The sequence below is a fragment of the Mesoplodon mirus genome (assembly GCF_964341445.2).
Source record: "Mesoplodon mirus genome assembly, chromosome: 3".
Lineage (NCBI taxonomy): Eukaryota > Metazoa > Chordata > Mammalia > Artiodactyla > Ziphiidae > Mesoplodon > Mesoplodon mirus.
The window spans coordinates 6,801,768-6,826,313 of record NC_138978.1 but is presented as its reverse complement, the minus strand read 5'-3'; the positions used below and the strand labels follow the sequence as shown (position 1 = coordinate 6,826,313).

At 50.8% G+C, this 24,546-nt stretch overlaps 1 protein-coding gene across 1 annotated transcript; it reads left to right on the top strand.

The window, feature by feature from the left end:
• SLC2A7 (solute carrier family 2 member 7) lies at window positions 1-24,114 on the top strand (the record flags this gene model as incomplete). Its single annotated transcript, XM_082612091.1, is given in 15 exon segments — window positions 1-125; window positions 2,234-2,273; window positions 2,275-2,289; window positions 3,433-3,531; window positions 7,147-7,307; window positions 10,325-10,440; window positions 11,205-11,363; window positions 12,929-13,054; window positions 13,157-13,362; window positions 14,213-14,323; window positions 16,846-16,978; window positions 21,140-21,201; window positions 21,310-21,385; window positions 23,178-23,287; window positions 23,893-24,114. Coding segments are annotated over 15 exon segments (1,761 nt in total).
• Between the last annotated feature and the right edge of the window lie 432 nt (window positions 24,115-24,546).

Here is a 24,546-nt window from a genome sequence, read left to right as displayed (position 1 = left end):
ATGCTCAAGTGGTACAGCGTCTACTTACTGCAGGAGAGGAGAGCACGTGCCAGATCCAGCTCCAGGCAAAGCGTCCCCCACAGCCAGTGGATCCGCAGCCCTGGAGGCTGCACATGCCCCACTTTGTGCTGCGTGGGAGGACCCCACCGTCTCCCCTCAACACACCCCGTGAGGGCTGAAATACAGAAGCTGGGGGCCTGCCTTTGGCCACTGCTGAATGTGCTTTAAGCAGAACCCTGGAGCGCACACAGAGCCTGAGACGGAAAGATAGTCCCTCCCAGGGTGAAAAGCCCAGCACAGGCTGTGAGGGCTCTTCATGTCTTGGTAGGGAAGTGTCCCAGGCCCAGGCCTTTCCCAAGAGTTAACACTCTGCTAGCAAGGCCTCAGAAGGGATGAGGGGCACAGCAGACAAAACATGTAGCACTTGGGAGAGTACCTAACTTGTCATGAGCAGACCGTTAGGAGAAATAAGGCCCCCATGTTCTCTTATCCCGGTGGTCGTCATGCTGCTGTCCATGTGCCAACAGGTTTTTACCCAGGCACACAAGTGTATTTTGCTTTAGTCACCTAACATGACGTTCATAACATGTCTCCATGTCCCTACATAATTTTCATAATTATCCCTTGAAATGGCAGCCTGGCATTCCAGTTGATTTGTCATAATTTATCCAGTTATTGCCTACTTTTTTGTTTTGCTAATATAGATAATTCCTTTTTTTTTTTACTTTATTTTAACTTTTTATTCTATATTGGAGTATAGCCGATTAACAATATTGTGATAGTTTCAGGTACATAGCAGAGGGACTCAGCCATACATGGACATGTATCCATTTCCCCCAAACTCCCCTCCCATCCAGTCTGCCACGTATCATTGAGCAGAGTTCCCTGTGCTATACAGTAGGTCCTTGTTGGTTATCCATTTTATTTTATTTTTATTTTTATTATTGGAGTATAATTGCTTTACAATATTGTGTTTGTTTCTGCCATACAGCGAAGTGAATCAGCCATATGCATACACACATCCCCTCCCTCTTGGACCTCCCTCCCCCCCGTACCATCCAACTAGGCCATCACAGAGCACCGAGCTGAGCTCCCTGTGCTATACTGCAGGTTCCCACTAGCTAACTGTTTTCCACATGGTAGTGGATTTATGTCAAACCTAATCTCCCAATTCATCCCACCCTCCCCTTCCCCCATGTCCACTCATCCGTTCTCTACATCTGCCTTTCTATTCCTGTCCTGCAAATAACTTCATCTGCACCATTTTTCTAGATTCCACATATATGTGTTAATATACGAAATTTGTTTCTCTTTCTGACTTACTTCACTCTATATGACAGACTCTAGGTCCATCCACATCTCTACAAATGACCAATTTCATTTTTTATGGCTGAGTAATATTCCATTATATACATATACCACATCTTCTTTATCCATTCATCTGTCCCTGACTTCAGACTATACTACAAAGCTCATCAAGGCAGTATGGTATTGGCACAAAAATAGAAATATAGATCAGCAGTTATCCATTTTAAATATAATAGTGTGTACATGTCAATCCCAAACTCCCTAAATATCCCTTTCCCCCACCCTTCCCCCCTGGTAGCCATAAGTTCATTCTCTAAGTCTCTGAGTCTGTTTCTTTTTTGTAAATAAGTTCATTTGTATCTTTTCTTTTTGGATTCCACATATAAGTGATATCATATGATATTTCTCTTTCTAACAGTGATAATTCTGAAACAAGCACTTTTTTGTTCAATATTTTATTGACTTATTTAATACTAATAAGTGTAAGTAGAAATAACTAAGTTGTATCTCTTGAAAAGTATTTAGTTTGCTCTTTCCCCCAAATGGACAATTAGTCCAAATTCGTAAGAGGAAGCACAGATGGAGAGATAACACAGGAGACGCATAAAGGATCCAGGCAATCAGGCCCGACTTGGTTTCCAAGACACCTTATTTCTAGGGACCCAGGGCAGGTGGTGTTTTTCTTCTCCTTGGTGCAACCAGAGAGTTTCTGGTTTGAAGCTTGATGGAGACAAAGACAAAATTCACGCTGAGTTTGAATCTTTATCTTATCAACACGTCCAAGGAAAATAGTCTCCTGGGGAAAGTCAGCAGGGTCCAGAGACCAAAAGGGTAATAAAGCCTCACAGGCCCCAGGCTGTCAACACAGAGCAGGACCCAGGTGTCACTTGGAAGGCAGGGCACGCCTGTTTCTCAGCTGAACAAGGACGAGAACAAAAGAGGCGGGGACTCCACTACCCCCCCTCCCCCCCCAGGGAAGGGGTACGTGCCAAGTCTAGGAAACTGTCACGGCCACTGTCCCTTTGCCACCAGGTGAGGGGACTGTGGAGGGAGGGGAAGACCCCTGAAATGCTTCTAGCAAGGAGAGGACAACACTGCCCCTGGCTTTCCAGGGGAGCCGCCAGCCCTGGGAGAGCAGTGGAGGAGAAGCCGCTTCCCCACACATCCCAGCTCAGACACGAGAGAGGAGGGGTTGAGTCCAGCTCTGGGGAAGTGTGGGAGACCCCTGTCCCCGTCCTGTTCCCCCAGCCTCTGAAGTTGCCCAAATCCTGCTTTTGTCTGCCTGGCTGGTTTGCTGGCTGCACAGGGCTGAGACTGTCGGCAGTCAGGCAGATAGTGGGGGTGGGGGTCAGAGGTACAGGTAACAGGCAAGCAGAGGGGTCGGGGGACGGTCTGGGGCCATGGTTCTGCACCAGCTGGCTTCTCGGAGCCCTGGGTGGCACCGACTCAGGCAGCCACAGACCCTGCCCCAGTTCTGATGGCCCCTCCTCAGACTTTGGCCCGGGGGCCAGTTCCCGGGAGCTACCCTGGGTGCTGCGGTAGCCATGGAAACGTGATTGCCTTGGTTTTCCCCAGGGCCTGTCCAGGAGTAAAAGGCAAGCCATGCCTCTGTTTGCTGCTTCCTCTGTCTGAAAACTCCTCCCCCAGCAGCTCACAGGCCCCCCTCATCCTTTCACGTTTCAGCTTAAAAGCACCTGCTCGGAGAGCCCCCTTCTCTCTCCCCCATTGGCTTCTATCCCATTACCTGTTTTATTGTCCTCACAGCATTATCGTTATTTGGAGGTCTCGTACTTGTCTGTGTTTTTGTTTTGTTTTGTTGGCCTCCCCTCACTAGAACGTAAGCTCCTCAAGGGCACAGTACGCTGGACCTTTTTCCTGAAGCTTCCCCTACTTCATCCAGGGCCAGGCCCAGAGGAGACGCACAGATATATCTTTAAGGAGGGGGATGCGTTCAAGGAACAGGAAATGATGCCATCCACTCCCCCCAGCCTCCGGCACCTTCCCCACTCCCCTGGGCATGGCCTGGGGTCCTCCACCCCCACTTCCAGCCCAGCCTCGGCCCCACTTCCGGAAGTTCCCAGGACTAACCTCCCAGTCCCTGACCGTAAACCTCCGCTCCCACAGCGCCTCCAACCCACGCTGCTGCTGGCCACGCTGAACACAGCCTTTGGCTCGGCCTTCCAATACGGCTGCAACATCGCTGTGGTTAACACACCGCACAAGCTGGGTGGGCAGGAGAGGGCTGCCATCTTGCTCTGTAGAGGCCGCCATCTTTCTTCCAGAAGCCACCGGCTTTTTTCCGGAAGCAGCTGCCTTCCTCTAGTACTCTTGGGAGGCCGGCCTCTGCAGACCAGGGAATGACTAGGGTTGTGGGCTATTCCCCTCCCCCTCCCCCCCACCCCCCGCCCCGCAATGTCATCCTTTCCAGGCACACTGGGAAGGGGGTGGGAGGGGATGGGCTTGGATTCCCTGCCCAGTCGCTTTGGGCCTTAGTCCCACTGCCTTTCCCCCTGGGAAGGCCACTTGCAGATGACAAAGAGAATGGGGTCAAGGACTAAACCCTTAGGGGTTGGGATTGGGGGGAGGAGAAGCAAAGGAAAAAGAATATCCCAAAGGCCTAGTAAAGCACGTGAGTCAGGAGGGAGGGGCTTAGGAGGCAGAGCTTTGACCTCATGGAGTGCATGCGTGACCTTGACAAGACCAGCTGAGTTGAGACAAAAGCTTGATTGGAGTGGGTTTGGGGAGAATGGGAGGGGTGGAGGAGAGACAACTTTTTAAGGAGTTTTGCTGCACAGGAGAACAAAAAATGAAGCTTAGTGAAGGGAGAAGGGGGGTTGTGTTGGGGTTTTATAGGGCAAGAGTCATATTTGTGTTGTGAGGAGAAGGATGCAATAAAGAAAGATGTATTGGGAATTCTCTGGTGGTCCAGTGGTTAGGACTTGGTGCTTTCACTGTGAAGGGCCCAGGTCAGGGATTGAACCTGGGTCCACAAGCTTCAATCCCACAAGCCATGCCGCGTGACCAAAAAAAAAAAAAAAAAAAAAAAGAACCAGTGATGCAGGAGAGACAGGGAATAGTTACAGGAAGAAGGTCCCTGAAAGGGCAAGGACAGGTCCCAGTGTCTGTTCCCATTCATTTGGGTGTACGAGTCCTGCTCTACTTTTAAAAATCACTGTCATTACTTTATAGCTACACTTTATTCTGCTTTATAGGAGGTACTGCAGTAGTTGCTCATGGCTTATATTAATATACTTCTCATTATTACCATTGAAGGAACATTTTTTTCTCAGTCAAGCAATGTACCATCAATATATCACAGTGAAGCTCTTAAATTCTCTACTGGATATATATTATTTCTATAACCAAGGAGGAAACTAAGACTTACAGAGCTACCTCTGTAAGGTAGCTTGCCCAAAGTCATACAATTAGTAACTATATATATATATATATTTAGCATCTTTATTGGAGTATAATTGTTTTACAATGGTGTGTTAGTTTCTGCTGTATAACAAAGTGAATCAGCTATACATATACATATATCCCCATATCTCCTCCCTCTTGCTTCTCCCTCCCACCCTCCCTATCCCACCCATCTAGGTGGACACAAAGCACCGAGCTGATCTCCCTGTGCTATGCGGCTGCTTCCTACTAGCTATCTATTTTACATTTGGTAGTATGTATATGTCAGTGCCACTCTCTCACTTTGTCCCAGCTTACCCTTCCCCCTCTCCGTGTCCTCAAGTCCATTCTCTACATCTGCGTCTTTATTCTTGTCCTGCCCCAAGGTTCTTCAGAACCTTTTTTTTTTTTAGATTCCATATATATGTGTTAGCATACAGTATTTGTTTTTCTCTTTCTGACTTACTTCACTCTGTATGACAGACTCTAGGTCCATCCACCTCACTACAAGTAACTCAATTTTGGTTTTTTTTTATAGCTGAGTAATATTCCATTGTATATATGTGCCATATCTTCTTTATCCATTCATCTGTCAATGGACACTTAGGTTGCTTCCATGTCCTGGCTATTGTAAATAGAGCTGCAATGAACATTGTGGTACATGACTCTTTTTGAATTATGGTTTTCTCAGGGTATATGCCCAGTAGTGGGATTGCTGGGTCGTATGGTTGTTCTGTTTTTAGTTTTTTTTAAGGAACCTCCATACTGTTCTCCATAGTGGCTGTATCAATTTACATTCCCACCAACAGTGTAAGAGGGTTCCCTTTTCTCCATTCCTTCTCCAGCATTTATTGTTTGTAGACTTTTTGATGCTGGCCATTATGACCGGTGTGAGGGATACCTCATTGTAGTTTTGATTTGCATTTCTCTAATGATTAGTGACGTTGAGCATCTTTTCATGTGTTTGTTGGCAGTCTGTATATCTTCTGTGGAGAAATGTCTGTGTAGGTCTTCTGCCCGTTTTGGGATGGGGTTGTTTGCTTTTTTGATATTGAGCTGCAAGAGCTGCTTGTAAATTTTGGAGATTAATCCTTTGTCAGTTGCTTCGTTTGCAAATATTTTCTCCCATTCTGAGGGTTGTCTTTTCATCTTGTTTATGGTTTCCTTTGCTGTGCAAAAGCTTTTAAATTTCATTAGCTCCCACTTGTTTATTTTTGTTTTTATTTCCATTACTGTAGGAGGTGGGTCAAAAAGGATCTTGCTGTGATTTATGTCATAGGGTGTTGTGCCTATGTTTTCCTCTAAAAGTTGTATAGTGTCTGGCCTTACATTTAGGTCTTTAATCCATTTTGAGTTTATTTTTGTGTATGGTGTTAGGGAATATTCTAATTTCATTCTTTTATATGTAGCTGTCCAGTTTTCCCAGCACCACTTATTGAAGAGGCTGTCTTTTCTCCATTGTATATTCTTGACTCCTTTATCAAAAATAAGGTGATCATGGGCTTCCCTGGTGGCGCAGTGGTTGAGAGTCTGCCTGCCAATGCAGGGGACACGGGTTCGTGCCCCGGTCTGGGAAGATCCCACATGCCGCGGAGTGGCTAGGCCCGTGAGCCATGGCCTCTGAGCCTGTGCGTCCGGAGCCTGTGCTCCACAACGGGAGAGGCCACAACACTGAGAGGCCCGCGTACCGCAAAAAAAAAAAAAAAAAAAAAAAAAAATAAGGTGATCATGTGTGTGTGGGATTATCTCTGGGCTTTCTATCCTGTTCCACTGATCTATATTTCTGTTTTTGTGCCAGTACCATACTGTCTTTTTTTTTTTTTTTTTTTTTTTTTTTGCGGTATGTGGGCCTCTCACTGTTGTGTCCTCTCCCCTTGCGGAGCACAGGCTCCGGACGCGCAGGCTCAACGGCCATGGCTCATGGGCCCAGCCGCTCCATGGCATGTGGGATCTTCCCGGACTGGGGCAGGAACCCATGTACCCTACATCGGCAGACGGACTCCCAACCACTGCGCCACCAGGGAAGCCCCATACTGTCTTGAAGTAACAATATTTCTTATGTTGCCTCTTGCACAGCAAGGTTCTGCAAAGTGATTTTTTTTTTTTTTTGCCATGTCGTTCGGCATGTGGGTTCTCAGTTCCCCAACCAGGGATCAAACCTGCACCCCCTGGCATAGAAGCTTGGAGTCCTAACTGCTGGACCACCAGGGAACTCCCAACAGTGAATTTTTAACATTTTGAGCAGTCTAGTTCCTCATCTCACCCCATCATACAGTAGGCTTTTTTTTTTTATCTCCAGGTAACAACAGAGAATCAATTGTGTCCTGAGGGTGTTGGTAGACACATCCTTCATGACAATGACCTGAGGCAACTGAGAACATTACCTCTTGGTCTCTCATGAGTTGCCTGATTGTCAATGGATGGGTCAATGTCTTCCAGGTCTTGAAGTCCTTTTATAATGAAACCTACTTTGAGCGACACGGAGCCTTCATGGACGAGAAAGTCATGCTGCTGCTGTGGTCCTGCACTATGTCCGTGTCTCCTCTGGGCGTCTTGGTGGGGCCCCTGCTTATTGGCCTGCTGGTTGACAAATGTGGCAGGTAAAGAAGAAGGGTGCTGTTGTCACTCAAAATTCATATTAGTAAAGCATGTTGTCTCTTGGCATTTGTGCATGTGGCGGGGAGTCGTGCAACCGTGAAAATCAGGAGGCCTGAAGTCCAGCCCCCACTTTGCCATAGACATCATGACCTTAAAGCAAGTCCTTGAATTTCTTGGGATTTCTTCCTCTTGTCAGCTGCACGGGAACAACAGCCCCACTGTTGTCCACCCCATGGAGATGGATCAGCCTTTGAGAGCAAAGAAATTAAAGCATATGTCCATACAAAGTCTTGTACACAAATGTGTATAGCAGGTTTATTTGTAATGACCCAAAACTGGACACAGTATCAAAGTGCATCCCTAGTTGAATGGATAAACAAACTGTGGTGTATCCATACAATCGAATACTATGCAGCAATAAAAAGATATGACTGTGACACAAGCTACAGTATGCATGAATCTCAAAGCAATTCTGCTGAATGAAAGAAGCCAGACAAAAAAGCATATAGTATATTATTTCAATTATGTAAAATTGTAGGAAATGCAAACTAATCTATAGTGACAGAAAACAGATCAGTGGTTGCTTGGGAGAAATTTTGGAATGATGGAAATGCTCACTGTCTTCATTGTGGCAATGATATCATGGATGTGTGCAGATGTCACAACATCAAACTGTGCATTTTAAATAAGAAATAAAATGGCTAATAAAAACATTTTCAAAATTCACATTAGTAAGCCATGCTGTCTCTTGGAGATTGTGCATGTGATGGGGAGTTGTGCAACCCTGAAAATCAGGAGGTCTAAAGTCCACTTTGCCATAGACATCCTGACCCTAAAGCAAGTCCTTGAATTCCTTGGGATTTCTTCCCCTTGTCAGCTGCATGGGAACAGCAGCCCCTCTGTTGTCCACCCCGTGGAGATGGATCAGCCTTTGAGAGCAAAGTCTTGACCATACTCAGCACTCCTAGCAGGTGTTCAATAAATGCTTGTTGACTGGGTTTAATTCGAGGTCAGGAGACCCATGGCTCCAAGTTGTAACAGCTGCAGCCTCTCCCCGTGCAGCCTCACCCGCGTCGTTCTGAGCTTTGGGGTTCAGACTGAGTCAGTCCGTGTGCCCCTGACTTGTGTGTTGTTTGAGAATGAAGAATAGTTCTTGTACTTTGCTTGGTTTACACAGACTCACTAATCTTTACACGTAAGCCCAGTTGCTGCCAAGACGTGACTCTGCAGATAAGGACGGACGTCCAGGTCAAGGCTCCCAGGAGGGAAGGGAGTGAGCCAGGTTCTCAGGGTGAGGCCCCACGGAACTCCATTTGGCCGGATCTCACTCTTTGGAATTCACAGTTACACTCGGACTTGATGTGCCGTGGTCGGCAGTTTGTAGGGAGGAGTGGGAAGTCCACTAAAGGAAACTAGCTCTTAAAGCACCATACCAGTTCACTTTTCATGCATAAAAGAAAATACTGGGGCATTCCCTGGTGGTCCAGTGGTTAGGACCCCGAGCTCTCATTGCTGAGAGCCGGGGTTCAATCCTGGTCAGGGAACTAAGATCCCACAAATGGCAAGGCTCAGCCAAACATACAAACAAAAACAAACAAAAAAATAAAGAAAATATTGGCAATTGAAAATTAATTATGTATTACAGCAGGACTCATAGGACCTCTCCTCATAGATACTTGATTAACATTTAATTGGCCATTCGTTGTATACTTGAATGAAGGAAACGTTCACTATATTGCAATTATGCCATAATCCAGGCTTTTATGTAATTCAGATTGTGCTGTTCTCAGCTACACCAAGAGTGATTGGACTGTTCTAGAAGCTTGGCCCCCACCTCCTTGTCTGAACCCAGAGTCACAGAACTTGGGACCTCAGAGGTGGTTTCATCATTGCCCTCATTTTGCACATGAGGACCCTGAGACCAGCTGGTGCGGTGGAGCTGGCCTTGCCCTAGTGGGGTCGGGACCAGCCCTGAGCTAAGCTAAGGCTTCCTGGTCATCAGGAAGGGGCTCGTGTGGGCTGTTTGTTCTCTCCAGACCTGCAGCCTCTGGGCTGGCTGATCCTCTGCTCTGAGTTTGGGCTTTGATGGCAGTTCTCTCAGAACTATGACCACCCCAGGAAGAGAAAAGTGGCCTGAGAAAACCAGTCTGTGTATCTGATGAGTCCTCAGTGTTGCCTAGCAGGGGACTTTTGTAGAACTCTTAGGACTATCCCCCCAGGAGGGGTGTCTGGGTGTCTGTTTAGAGATCCCCCCTCCTCCACTCCTGGCATCAGAGATGATGCACCTGTGTCAGTCAGGGTCCTGATGGTCCTCGAATGTGGGCAGCGTGTGGAGAGATCACCAAGGGTGGTGCAGCCAGCAGCCACCCTATAGCTGGGTCACCATCTTCCTTCCTGATCCGCTGCTGTTTTCTCCTTTGGCAAAATCCAAGCCACATGTGGGGATGAGGGGGCAAGGGAGCCACTGATGCCAGTCAGCATGGGGCACAGAACACAGTCTGGAAGGTAGGTATGGATCCTGGGGGACAGGCAGGGGCATCCAGCGTAGTTCTCTTTTTCAGACACTCCCTCCCTCCTCTTCATAGTCTCATGGTTTTTCAGCCTTGGGAGGAATCTTAGTGATCATCTAATCCGGCTCTGTCTCCCACCTGTTGTGGCGTTCCCCTGTTCACCATTCTTGACAGTCTTCATCCGGCCTACTCTCTGCTTGAATACCACCAGTGACAGGAAGCTCCCTACTTGCAGAGGCAGGCCCATTGCTTTCTCCTTCCCTACTGTCTTCAGTCAGCTCCAATGGTTAGCACGCTCCCACTCCTCACCGCCCCCCTGCTGACTCCAAACCTCCTTTCCTGGGGCCTCTGCCCCTTGGTCCTTGCTTTCTGTGCTTCCCAGCCATCAGCCTTTCTCAGGCACGTTCCCGGCACTTCTATAACGGCTGCCCTGGAGAATAGGAGTTGGTGTCAGGAGAGCTTCTGCGGCCTCAGCCCCCCATGCCGTCTGGGCTCTGCTGTCCTTGCAGAAAGGCAACACTGCTGATCAACCATGTCTTCGCCATCCCTGCCATCCCGAAGGGAGTCAGCAAAGTGACCAAAGCTTCTGAGCTGATCATCTTTTCTCGAGTGGCACTGGGAGTCTGAAGCCCCAAGCCCATGCTGAGGGTCAGCAGTGGGGGGAAGGGTCTGAGTCAGACACACCTGGTTCTGAATGGCTCTTTTCCCTTTGGGGGCATCCTCTTGTCTCCATCCCCGGACTCTCGAAAACCTCATGTTCTCTCTCCCCTTCCCCTTATTTAACAAAATGTATCAGGGGAAGATCTTTAAAAACACACTTTTACCTTGAAGTACAACTGATAAGGCTTTACAAGGTATCTTCCAAGGAAGGTGTATAGTTCACACTGAGGATGAGAAGATTCAAGCAAAACAGTACAGGATTTGGGGACTCTGTCAGCAGGGGACTGAGGTTTCTTAACTGTGGTGTTTTTTTCTATTAAAAAAAACAAAAATGATACAAGTAACCTGTGCTTCAGAAGAATCAGAAAATAATCCCAAGCCAAAGACCTATCTTTCAGTCCCACATCCCAGGAACACAGTCCTCGCCTGTAACAAGTGGCCCCAGCTCCGCAGCTAGGAAGGAGAGGATATCCTGCCGTGTCCCCTGGGAGTCTGAGGATTCTGGAAAGGTTTCCTTCTTAGTGCGAACTAAACAGTCCACGTGGCCAATTTCCATCTCCATGGAGGGGAAGCGGGGCGGGGAGTGGTGGGGGTGGTACAGGCTGCCTGTCAGTGGTGCTGACACCACAGAGAAACTCGGGGACTATGAGATGAATTAAATCTCAAGTTTCCAGGCCCCAGGAGGTTGGGACTGTTTCTTTTCTCCTCCCCTGGTTTTTGTTTTGCTAGATCCAGGCATCTCCTACAGTGCCCTTCCCGTGTACCTGGAAGAGTTAGCTCCCACGAAACTTAGAGGTGCTCTGGGAACAATGACGGAGGTGTTTGTCATCATGGGAATCTTCCTAGCACAGATCTTCGGCCTGCAAGCCATCCTGGGCAACCCTACAGGTACCTGTGGCTCACCGAGGTCCGGGGGGGTGGGGGGAGGGTGAGAGGGAGCGTGGGAGCTATGGGGGGGCCGAGGGAGCGGGGTCTGGACACATGGGGCTCGGCTGTGCCCATGTGTCTGGCGGATCAAGTCAGGTGAGGCCAAGAGGTGCCCTTTGGGTTGGGCAATGTGTGGCTTGTTTGGAGACGGGTGACCTTGAGCAGTTTGGGTGAGCGGTGGAGACAAATTGTGCATGGGGACGGGAGGAGATCGGAGACCAGGGGCACACACGACTCGGGAGTTTTGCTGTAAAGGAAGGAGAGAAGTTGGGGGTAGCTGGGAGGGGAAGCAGGCTGGAGAGAAGGGTTTTTTGTTTTGCTTTGTTTTTTCAGCTGGGACGCTGTGCGAATGGTCCTGCAGCGAGGGCAATCGATGCAGGAGGGGCAGGCACACAGCCACGGTCACTGTCACGTGGGTGGATGTGGCTCCACTAGACGTTTTCTTCTGGTTGCTTCTACTTTCCAAGTGAAAGGTGGCCAGGCCATTGCCTGAGAGGGCAGGTTGGGGAAGCGAGAGGGAAGCTCTAGGACAGAGGAGAAAGGGGGAAATGGTCCTCTGGGGGAGTGGGCGAGAGAATGGCCCCAAGAGTGTGGCTTGAATGCAGGCCAGCATTAAAGGCCCACAAGAACACAGTGGGATTTCTTTATTTATTTATTTTTTCCTCGTAAACATTTTCAAATTACCTAAATTCCACAGGAATTCCTTAATGGGTGGATTTATGACTTTGTATTCCCCAGAGTACCTTGAAGAGACACAGGACCCAGTCGTGCTCAGTGAAAGGTCATTAGTTTTAACGATTCCCAAACTACCCCAGTGCAGCTGAAGGGGAAGCCAGGCTGGGCCCGTTGCTGCCAACAGCTGCCTTGTACTGATGCCTAGTGTGCGATGCCTGTCACCCCTCACCACTCTTCAGGGGGCACTTTATCACCATCATCGTCATCATCATCTTTATTTTACTGATGAGAAAACTGAGGCTTAGAGAAGTAAAATACCTCTTCCAGTTTCCATCATAGCTAGTAAGGCTTAGATGAATCTCAATGCCGCCTCCTTAACCCAGACCTTCCAGAAGGAGCTCACACAGCCACAGTGCTGGTTCCAGCACCCTCATCGACCCCAGCCTCCAGCAAGGCAGAGATTATGCCATTTCCAGCCATAAAGTTAGGAACAAGACATGGGTTCACTTTTTCCAAGGCTCACACTTTTAAATCATCTGCTGTTCCTAAGAAAAGCAATACTCTTCCTGCAGAAAGAGTTAACAGCAGATCTTTTGAAAACTGTAATTATTTTCTCTATTTTAAAATGTGGAACCCTGCTGTGGGTGGGTTCTGGGCAGTCACATCTTGGCAAGGACTCGGTCCCTGCTGTCCTTGGCTCTCACCAGGACCTAGGAGGGCTGGAACAATGTGGGTGAGTGAGTTTGCAAGAGGAGAGAGTCAGGACAGAGTCAGGACATGCGGAAGGTCGGCTGGAGGGCAGGGATTCCCCAGTGTTGGGTGTCCATGTTCTCAGTGTCGGGTCCCTCCAGGCTGGCCTGTGCTCTTGGCGCTCATGGGGGTCCCCGCACTGTTTTGGCTCCCCTCTCTGCCCTTCTTCCCCGAGAGCCCGAGGTCCACCCTGGCTCAGAAAAGAGATGAAGAAGACGTTCAACAAGGTACTGGAGATACAGGCTGCTCCGTCAAGACGCTCCCACCATGTTCACTTCCCAGCCGCTTCCCCGTGCCGGTCAAACATCCCTCCCTAGTGCCCGAAGCAGAGAACGGGCAGGGGGCAGGGTGGGGAAATGCACTCCACGACGCAGGCACCAGTGGGACGGGACAGAGGTGCCGTGTGGAGGACCAGGCCGAGAGGGCAGAGGGCCGCCTGTCTGTGCCCAGCCTCTTCACGTTTCCGCCTGTCCGCTGGCAGCTGGTCTCCATCGTCTTGCCCATGGCCGGCCAGCAGCTCTCCAGGGTCAGCGCGGTATGCGCGGTTCTTTTGCTATAATTGTATCTATTTTTTTTGCAGTGCGCGGGCCTCTCACTGTTGTGGCCTCTCCCGTTGCGGAGCACAGCCTCTAGACGCGCAGGCTCAGCGGCCATGGCTCACGGGCCCAGCCGCTCCACGACATGTAGGATCTTCCTGGACCGGGGCATGAACCCGTGTCCCCTGCATTGGCAGGCGGACTCTCAACCACTGCACCACCAGGGAAGCCCTATGATTGTATCTATTGATGGTGTAGGCGAAGGGTGAAGATCTGCAAAAACAGGGCTAGGAGGCTGCTTCCAGAAACATCAGAGATTGGATGCGTAACCCATATGGTGCTTAAGGAAAGTGTCAGGAAGTGGTGGCATCAGGCCCTCGGGGACTCACGGTTGCTCAGCAGGAGACGTCGAGTGGTACCCAGCCCAGGCAGGAGCCAGGGCGCATGGTGGCTTTCGGAAGTGCTGCATTGCCCACATCCTTGGGGCTGGGCCAGGAGAGAAGCTGAGCTTGGGGTTGCCTAGGCCTGGAATGAGAGGCGAGGGGTCATTCTGTGGGGCCTGAGATCATAGACTAACAAAGCGACAGAGGGAAACATCTCGGGGTCCCATTTTACAGATGCAGAACTCAAGGCCCCGAGAGGGGAAGAGCTGTAACCCGGGCTCCGGCAGAGCCAGCCTCCATCCCAGGGCTCAAGTCTTCAGGTCACGGCTCTTTTCTCCCACCTACTGCCTCCTTCCTGTCCAAGGGGTCCCCTAGGCTTTCAGGACTGTGTGTTATAGAGTCAGGAAGGCTGTCAGCGGCCTGGGCTTTCAGGCCTCTCCTCACAGCCCTTGTGCTTTTGTTTTAGGTCAACTACTATGCGGACATGATCTACACCTCCCTCGGCTGGCATGGAGGCGGCTCATTCCCAGTAACAGTGGGTGCCAGCGTGGTCAACACAGTGATGACCGTCATCTCGGTGAGCCACCCAAAAGTGTCCTTCCCATTGGGCATCTCTGAGTCGGTGCCCCGCAGGCAGACAAGAGCCCCCCAGGGTCCACTGCTGGTGGCACTGGTCCTGGGGTGACTGGAGGGACACAGACTTTCGGATGTGCCCATACTTACCACTGTGTGACCTTAACCGGGCCACTTAAACACCTTCAAATTCAAGTTTCTTCCTTTGTACAATGGTTATGGTGCTTGTAATACCCAGTATACTGATGCACATGTTGTTACTGTTGGCATAAAATTATTATTTCAGAGTTTTATATTTAAAACCTGAACCACTTATGCCTGTGTTAAAAAAGTGAATAGACGGGGGCTTCCCTGGTGGCGCAGTGGTTGAGAGTCCGTCTGCCGACGCAGGGGACACGGGTTCGTGCCCCGGTCCGGGAATATCCCACATGCCACGGAGCGGCTGGGCCCGTGAGCCATGGCCGCTGAGCCTGCGTGTCCGGAGCCTGTGCTCCGCAGCGGGAGAGGCCACAGCAGTGAGAGGCCCGCGTACCACAAAAAAAAAAAAAAAAAAAGTGAATAGACAGAGGTGTGCTCATTTACAAGGTCAAGTGACCATGATGGTCCTTTCTCTAGAACTTTTCCAAGTTATCTCACTATTATTTTGGTTCCTGTTTCTTTTTTTTTTTTTTTTTTTTGCGGTACGCGGGCCTCTCACTGTTGTGGCGTCTCTCGTTGTGGAGCACAGGCTCCGGACATTCAGGCTCTGCGGCCATGGCTCACGGGCCCAGCCACTCCGCGGCATGTGGGATCCTCCCAGACCGGGGCATGAACCCGTGTCCCCTGCGTCGGCAGGCGGACTCTCAACCACTGCGCCACCAGGGAAGCCCTGGTTCCTGTTTCTTGAGTTACCTTGGAGGTTAAAGGTGTTTTAGGAAATTATTTATTACTTATCTGTATTTTCCCCAGAGACAGTTTAAGCCCCAATCAAACTTCAGAGGATTCAGCATGGTGGGGAGGGCCGAGTGACGGAAACAAGCCGGAAATGGGAGGAGCTAGGAGGCCCCCAGGCCCAATTCTCCACCCTCCGTGGAGTCTGTGCACCCCTTCCTCCAGCGGATTCCTGTAGCCCCTCGCCTTCCCCTACGGCAGGGTCCACCCTCTGTCCTCAGAGCCCTCCTCCTCTAGGGTACATCGTCATAACTAGGACCCTCTTCCCCGTCATCCTACCTGGAGAAACCCAAGCCAGAGAGACAGGGGCACCTCCCTCCCTCTCCCTGAGGAGCCGTGTCTGGGTATTAAGCACAGAAGGAGACGTTGGTCTTACCTCTACCTTGTTTATACAATCCTGGGATTGCCGTTTTGCTCCTGTTGGACCCTCACTGAACGGCAGTGATAATCCCCGTCTGTAGGGTTGTTGGGAGGACGGAGGGGACATGTGTAGAGGGACCGTCCAGGGCCTGGCATGGAGTGACGGTGATGCCTTGCTGATGGCACTGTTGTGGATGCTGCAGGTGAGGATGGAGTCGAATGAAAAGGGCGTTAGAACAAGAAGGCAGGCAGGCGTGCTGGTCGGACGAAGCATTGTCCAAGCTTGAAATATTCGAGAAAGCTGATCAGGAGGTGTGTGTCCTGGCAGTGGAAAAGCAAGTACCTGGGGGTGAAAGGGACCCTAGTGATGTGAGGCCAGATTCTGGGCGGCCTCGACGTGAATTGAAGCAGCAGGTAATGGGAGGGGGCTATGTGAAAATGTAGGTATTATTATTATCTCGGGGGTGTGAGATGATTGTCACTGAAAAGACAGCGTTGCTCACGGTTCCCAAGGGAGAGAGGTGCACACAAGGCCACATAGAGAAGCATCTCGGGGGAGGAGGGGCGGGCAGCAGTACGTGGGCAAGAGCCTTTCTCGTGGTTTCCGTGGGAAGGTACAGGCAAGGCAAGGTAAGCAGGTTTAGGACTGCCTAGTTTGAAAGATTTCAGGCGGTTCCGGGGCCCTGATGCCGGGCTGTTCCTGGCTGTCTGGTACCTGCCCTGGGCGATAAGGCAGGGGGACGCTGGCTGGGGGCGGCGGGGGCAGGTGAGAGCCTGATGGAGCAGGGGGTGGGGTGGGGGCGGCTCCGGGCGGGTTCCATGCGAAAGGCGCACGCACAGCTGAGCTGTCTGCTATCTCTAGAAACCGGCTAACGGTGTGTGGGGGACAGTCCCTCCAGCGTCAGGAAGGCCCCCAGATGTCAAAGCATCAGACGCAGAAACTAGAAAACGGAGTTATTACAGTGCGGGGGGGGGGGACGGGGGGGGAGGTGGTCAAGGAGCCGAGACCCGGGGTCTGTAGATGCCTGAGACAGGGAGGAGTAGTGGTGCAGGGTCTGCGGCACAAACGTCAAGTTCCCGTCGGGATAAGGGCCTAAGTTCCACGGAGCAGGCAGCAGGGGCGAGCGGGCACTTAAGGAGGGGCTGAGGAGGTAGTGGGGGGCCCAGGCCCAAGAATTCCGGGCGTGCCCCGCCTGGTGCCGTCGAGGCTCCTCACCGCCCGCCCTTCCCCTCCAGGCAGGCGTCGTCGAGCGGCTGGGTAGGCGGCGCCTCCTGCTGGTCGGCTACGGCATCCGCGTCTCGGCGCTGCGCTTCCAGGTCGGACCTCGCTCTCCTGCCCGGTTGGGACGGGGCGGGGGCACGCAGAGGGGTGGGACTGGGGGCGGGGCACGCAGAGGAGGACGATCAGGGGGGTGGGAGGTCCCTGTAATAGAACGCACACCGCTAGAGCCAGTGATCTCAAACTCCGCGTGTCAAACTCCACGCCCCCTTCGTGTGCAATGTAATGCCCCGTCCTGAAGTAGAGTTCGTGGGTGACTTCAATTACCTACCCATGTACATGCAAATAAATAATTAAATCGAATGCCCTAACCATGAAGTAAAGGAGAAACAAGAAGTTCCATAAAACATATATTTCAATATGCAAATGCTTAAGCGCACTGCACTAGAAGATGTCCACCAATAATGATCTAGAGTAGAATAAAGAGACGGAAGATCGGACGTCATTCCATTCAACAAGCAGAAGAAAACGAGAACAGAGGTCCGTGTGGACGGCAGACTACACTAGTGTGAGGATAAGTGACGACCAGGGACCAAACATATTCGTATATGGTAAGACAAAGAGGAAGATACCTTAACTGAAGTAGGAACACCACTCACAGGCCAATCAGAAGGTTAGGATGGAGGACGTGAAGAAGGAAGGTGAGGTGCTGGCAGGTGAGCTTGGTCTGATTGATGCGTGCCCCAAGTATAAAATGGGGTAGAGCTCTCATCTTGAAATCCTAACACGTGTCAACAAGCATGTCGGTCTCTACTATTAAAAATACCTTGGAACCCAGATCAGAAAGAAGTAGGAAAAGAAGCAATGAGAGGCTATGGAGTAACTGGGAATAGTATCAGAGTAAGATTAAAACACAAAAGGCCGCCCAAGCAAGAAATACATCACTTTAATTTGTCATTTTCTTAGCATATTTTTGTTATACGTGTTCTACAAAAATTTTGAAAATACATAGGATGGCCATAGTATGAAATATTCTGAAAGCAGACAGCATTTTGTATATCCTCAGCTGTTTCTGCCCTGTTGTTGCTTTTGCAGTAACTGTGCCTTTACAGTTAAAACTATACACAGGTGGGACTTCCCTAGCAGTCCAGTGGTTAGGACTCTGTGCTTCCACTGCAGGAGGGCCAGGTTCGATCCCTGGTTAGGAAACTAAGATCCCACATGCCACGTGGAACGGCCAAAAAAAAAAAAACTATACACAGATAGTTAGTTTTCCTGGGTCTCTGCCTTATATTCATGTTATTAAACTTTGTTTGATTTTCTCCTGTTTTAAAAAAAAAACTATATACAGATCTTCCTTGACTTACAATGGGGTTACATCCCCAATAAACCCATCGTAAGCTGGAATATTGTAAATCAAAAATGCATTTAGGGCTTCCCTGGTGGCGCAGTGGTTGAAAGTCCGCCTACCGATGCAGGGGACACGGGTTCGTGCCCCAGTCTGGGAAGATCCACATGCCACGGAGCGGCTGGGCCCGTGAGCCATGGCCACTGAGCCTGCGCGTCCGGAGCCTGTGCTCCGCAACGGGAGAGGCCACAACAGTGAGAGGCCCGCGTACCGCAAAAAAAAAAAAAAATGCATTTAATACATCTAACCTACTAAACATCAGCACTTAGCCCAACCTACCTTTAATGTGGTTAGAAAACGTGCATTCGTCTACAGTTGGGCAAAATCATTTAACACAAAGCCTATTTTATAATGAAGTGTTGAACGTCTCATGTAAGTTATTGAATACTGTACAGAAAGTGAAAAACAGCGTGATTGTCACTGACCTTCACGATCACGTGGCTGATGGGGAGCTGCCTGGCATCACAAGAGAGGATCATACTGCCTATTGATAGCCCGGGGAAAAGATCAAAATTCAAAGTACAGTTTCTTTTTTTTTTTTATAAATTTATTTGTTTTTGGCTGCGTTGGGTCTTCATTGCTACGCTCGGGTACGAGCTCTAGGCGCGCAGGCTCAGTAGTTGTGGCGATTCATGGCCTGTGGGATCTTCCTGGACCAGGGATCAAACCTGCATCCCCTACGTTAGCAGGCAGATTCTTAACGACTGCACCACCAGGAAAGTCCCTGAAGTATAGTTTCTAGTGACTGTGTATCACTTTCCTACCATGGTAAAGTTGAAAATTTTGGACCTTCTTAAGTCAGGGGACCGTCCGTAGTTGAAAACACAATCGTATGTGAGGATGAGAATGTGCGAAGAGATTATTCTTATAATTCAGAGACAATGTCTTCATTCTTTGCCTTTTTTGCCAAGCTGTCCTCTCCATCATGACTTCCTTTTATTTTCATTTTATTTTATTTTATTTATTTATTTATTTATTTTGCGGTATGCGGGCCTCTCACTGTTGTGGCCTCTCCCGTTGCAGAGCACAGGCTCTGGACGCGCAGGCTCAGCGGCCATGGCTCACGGGCCCAGCCACTCCGCGGCATGTGGGATCTTCCTGGACCTGGGCACGAAGCCGTGTCCCCTGCATCAGCAGGCGGACTCTCAACCACTGCGCCACCAGGGAAGCCCCATGACTTTCTTTTTAATTCCTGGGTGAGTGCAAGGACCTTCAGGGGGACGAAGGTGGCTGTGTTCAGGGAACAGCAGGGCAGGGGAGCCTGTGGAGGAACAGGCGAGGTGGAGGGTGATGATGCAGCTATCGAGGAAAATGCTAGTTATAGGGACTTCCCTGGTGGTCCAGTGGTAAACAATCTGCCTTACAATGCAGGGGATGCAGGTTCGATCCCTGGTCAGGGAACTAAGATCCCACATGCTGCGGGGCTACTGAGCCCGCACACCTCGACTAGAGCCAGGGTGCCACAAACTACAGAGCCCACATGCTCTGGAATCCGCGTGCCACAGATAGAGGGAAGCTCGTGCACCACAACGAATATCCCGTGTGCTACAACTAAGACTCGACGGAGTCAAAAATAAATTAAATAAATTGGGCTTCCCTGGTGGCGCAGTGGTTGCGAGTCCTCCCGCCGATGCAGGGGACGCGGGTTTGTGCCCCAGTCCGGGAAGATCCCACATGCCGCAGAGTGGCTGGGCCCGTGAGTCATGGCCACTGAGCCTGCGCGTCCGGAGCCTGTGCTCCACAACGGGAGAGGCCACAACAGTGAGAGGCCCGCGTACCGCAAAAAAAAATTAATTAATTAAATAAACGAAATAAATAGATAAATGATAAATAAATCTTTACCAAAAAAAAAAGGAAGTGATTTTTTTTAAAAAGCTAGTTACAGTCCTGTTTTGGTTTAATCAAAGTTTCCTTTTTAAAGACCTTATTTTCTCATTTGAAAATAATCTAAGTTCTTAGAACATTTACGGACTTAGGTGAAAAGAAGTAAATAAAACTGGACATTATCTAGAGAGATAGTTGCCAGTTGCCTTTTGGAGACCTTGGTGGCATCCCCGGCAACTTTTTTTCTCTCACTCTCTCCTTCCAACCCATTGGCCAGTCTTGTTGGCTCTGCCTGAAAACGTAACCAGCAGCTGCGCAGGTGGCACCAGACCCAGGATATCCCTTCCAGCTGCAGCCAACTCCTCTTTTGCTTCAAATATTGAAATGGACCCCACCCTGCCTGCCTGCGTGAATCAGAGCTTGTCACGCCTCTGCTCAGCAGCCTGGCTGGCTCTTCATCCCCAAGTCATCCATTCTAGGAGGCTGCCCCTCCCCCAGCTCATCTCTCACCTTGTCCCTTGGAGACAACTTCATTGAAGGAGTCGTTCTTGGTCCACCTCCACCGCCAGCCCTGCACGAACCCCACCTTCGCAGCGTTTTTCATAACTGTAGTGAAATAGTTACCTGCATACTTAGTTTGGTTGAGGTCTGTTCACCCTGAGTTTGTGTCATCTGTTGCCCTGGTAGTGGGGAGCAGAGATAGGGGTGTGCCAGCTCTCCTGGTCTGATGCCTTCTAGAAGGATTCTAGCAGAGTGCAGAATCCAGGTCTCAGCTCCAACCGCTCCTGATCATTTGACTTGGGCCATTGCTTGACGCCTGAGGGACCCAGTGTCCTCTTTGTCTGTGTTCAGGCTCTCTGTGCTCTGATTCCACATTTGTAGGATTGAAACAATAACATCCTCCCTCAGAGGGGTGTCAAGAAGATTCGGTGGGTTAGCATCTGTGAAGGGCAGAAAATAAATAAGTGGTCGGCATTCCTCCTGTTTCGTTTCTCTCAATCAGGTACGGCTCCTGGAGGCCCCCGTTGACTAGAATGCTAGGTTCACTCCTGGTCTCATCTTCCCTCTCTTGCCCTCAGAGCCCTGGAGGCCCATGCAGGCGCTCAGAAATCCAGGTGTGGCTCCTTCCTGTGGCAGGAAGGTGAGGCCCGCATGTGGGCTTGTCTGCATGTGGGGCTCTTGGCCTCAGGCTCTTAGAGGTCCCAGGCCTGGGCCTCTCAGGCACGGACAGCCCTGCCTCTTCCCACAGAGCACGGTCCCTGAGCTGTCTTACCTGGGCATCACCTGTGTCTTCGCCTACATCGCAGGACATTCCATGGAGCCCAGTGAGTACATGCACGCCCCACTGCCTTCCAGGGCCTAGCACATAGGAGGTACCTGGTATTTGCTGAATGAATGGATGCCCTTGACTGGTGATTCTCAGGATGTTCTCTCCACCTTTTCCCCTGTTCCTACACAAGCCCCACCCACACTGGAATTCTCAGTTCAGTTTACCTTTTTCTTGAAAGGCCATTCCAGCTCACATTCATTCATTCATTCATTCATTCAACAAACATTTACTAAGTGCCAAGCAGTGCCACGGCCAGGCTGGGGCCCCCCAATCTCCTGTGGATCCCAGAGTTGCCCAGCTTCAGTTCCAGTGCCCAAGAAGGAGACGAGCCTCCGCAAAGAGGGAGCTCTTGCCAGCCAGACCCCACTGGGGGCCCCACAGTTCACATCCAAACCCTCTACAAGCCCACTTTAGCCTCCAAACCCACAGCCCACCCGAGGCTCAATTGTCTTTGGTCCCCTGGCTTCCAGCTACAGTCCTGTGTTGCTTTATCCCCGTGTCCATGTGCTGGCAACCTTGGGCCCTTCACTTCCACCTTCCTTGGGGGCAGCCTCCAGACTCCAGGCTTCCCCTCCCCTGTGTGTCCTCCTGAGAATCTAACGCAGTTCCCACTGCATGGGGAGAGACCCCTCTGGCTCCTAAGACTAGACTATTCCCTGCAGAATCTTGGTTTTGAAAGAGCTGTCCATAAGCCAAAATAAAGGTATTGGTCCACTGAACACACGCTGATGGGACACCTGCTGTGCCAGGCACTGGGGTGCAGCTGTGAATCAGACCGGCACGGTCGTGTTGAAGGATATGTAAGTGGGATTTTCGACAGGAAGCCTCCCCGGCACACCTCCAATACGGAGGCAGGAGGGCCTGGTGGGGATACTGCTGGTGCTTGTGTCGGGAGACCTGGGCTCCGGGCCATTCCGCCCCCTACTGCCTGTGCGGTCCCCGAAGCAAACCACTGTGCTTCTCTGGGTCTCCGGCTCCTCCGGGAAGACCAGGAGTAATCAGCTGTGCCAGCAGATGCGGGGTCAGATGGTGGACTGATTTGACATGTGAGCCGACTCCTAAAGGGCTGCTTGGCTGCCCGGCCCCAGGGGGCAGGAGGGAGGAGGCCAGGGAGGGCAGCGTGGATAACTTCCTCACTGCTACCCCTTTGGGGCACAGAGCCCTGAGGAAGGGGCCCCCTCCTCGCCAGTTCTAGGCGTTTCCCATTTGACGTCCCAAGGGCAGCTCATTCCGGGGCTCTGAATTCCTCTCCATCTTCAAGGGTCGGAAATTAACTGGGAGGAGAGAGACAGAATCTTATTTTTGTAATAAAGAATATAGATAATATGTTAATATATAAAGTCATAGATAGACCTACTGTATATAAACGGATATACAGTATATCTGTTGTATTATAATTTCATGAGGGATGGTGATTAAGTGGGGAAAATGGCCTTAGACATTTTAGACAAGACTCCTGAATGAAAAAAGGTTGAGAAACAGCCCCAAGGCAAGGTGCCTGCCATTCCCCAGATCTACCACAGGGGGCAGCACGTCCCAGGCTCAAGCGCTCATTCAGCATTGCTCCCCCTCCTCTTGTCTGCGAATTTCAAAATGACACCACCACGGGGTACAGCGGCCTTGGTGTGACCTTGAGGCCCTCAGAGGCTCAGCTCGAAGCTCAGCTATGGGCGCACCCAGGAGGAGAGATGTGAGCTTCCTCCCTCGGCCATCCGGAACAGACTGTGCCCCTAAAGGGCCCTCCGCGCCCCTCTCCCCTCCCCTGGTCCTGCGCTCTCTGCCCCCAGGTCCCGTGCCCTCCGTGGTGAGGACCGAGATCTTCCTGCAGTCCTCGCGGCCGGCCGCCTTCGCAGGGGACGGGGGCGTCATCGTGGGCTTCGTGTTCCCGTCCATCCAGGTGAGTGGGGACATGCGGTGGGGAGCACGGCGTGGGGTGGGTGGGCGGCCCCTTGCCCCCAGTTCCTGCTCCACCTTGCCTCCCCCGCCCCGCCCCAAGCAGAAGGGGCTCCGGGAAATAGGCAGGGGTGCCTCTTCTGCTCAGAACATCTGCTAATTCGACAAGGGGGGGGCGACACTCCAAGGTCCATAAAACACACGTGGCGCCACTTCAGCCAAACTGTAACTACGCCAGTTTCCCACCACTGAAGGGACGTCCCGCACTCGGGCGGTGACGCGTTCATTATGTAGGGGGTCTGGTCGGCCAAGTGCAAAGCAAGCTAGAGCCAGGGTGAGGGAACGATTCCCCCACGTCCACCTCCTTCCTCTGTTTCTGAAGGTGTGCCATCAAGTCTAGAGGACATTCCGTCCCTGTTGTTAAAAGGCTGAGTCCTTTTTGATGTGAGGGCAGGACCCAATTGTCTAGCTATTCCACTCCTCTGGGTGTAAAGTAGAACTGGCCACTGAGAAACTCCTGTGTGACTCACAAAGGCCGCACCCAGAGCTGTCCCTGGCATTCCTTTCTTCCTCTGTCCCCCCCCCCTGTTTTCTTGTCTCTTGGCCTAGGAGGTCAGTGGTGCCTACAGCTTCATTATCTTTGCCAGAATCTGCCTCCTCACTGCTGTTTACATCTACGTGGTCATTCTTGTGACCAAGGGCCGAACATTTGTGGAGATAAAGCGAATTTTTGCCCAGAGAAACAGAGTGGAGTTTCTGGAGAAGAAAGAAGAAATCACAGATGCTGGGCCTCACATACCGTCTCTGCCTGCCAGGGAGACTTCCTTTTAGTGGCTCAACACATCCCCCAGGTGGCACATTTAAGGCTTCCTTCTCTGAGGAAGGGTCTCCCTGCCCCAGGCCTCGAGGGAGGGTGACTGCTGTGAGATTTCTGTGCCCCCGGTGGCCAAACTAAATCAGTTTGGTCCCTGATTTAATTAAGAAGCAGTTAGCTTCCAACGCTAACCCTGGGAGGAATGACCTAGGAGGACGGGAAGGCACGTGGGTATTGATTGGCAAGAATAGATCCTCCGATTCTACATCAGCATCAAAACTCAAATGGTGGATGGACACACTTTTTTAAAGTAAAATTTTTCAAGTTCAGCACTTGATACGGAGGCTGAATCCTGATCAAAGTGTCAGAGAATCGAAGAACTAGAAACCAAGGCTCTGGATTCCATTGCCTTCCTGGGGTGGCTTCCTCTCTCTCTGTGGCTGTAGGTT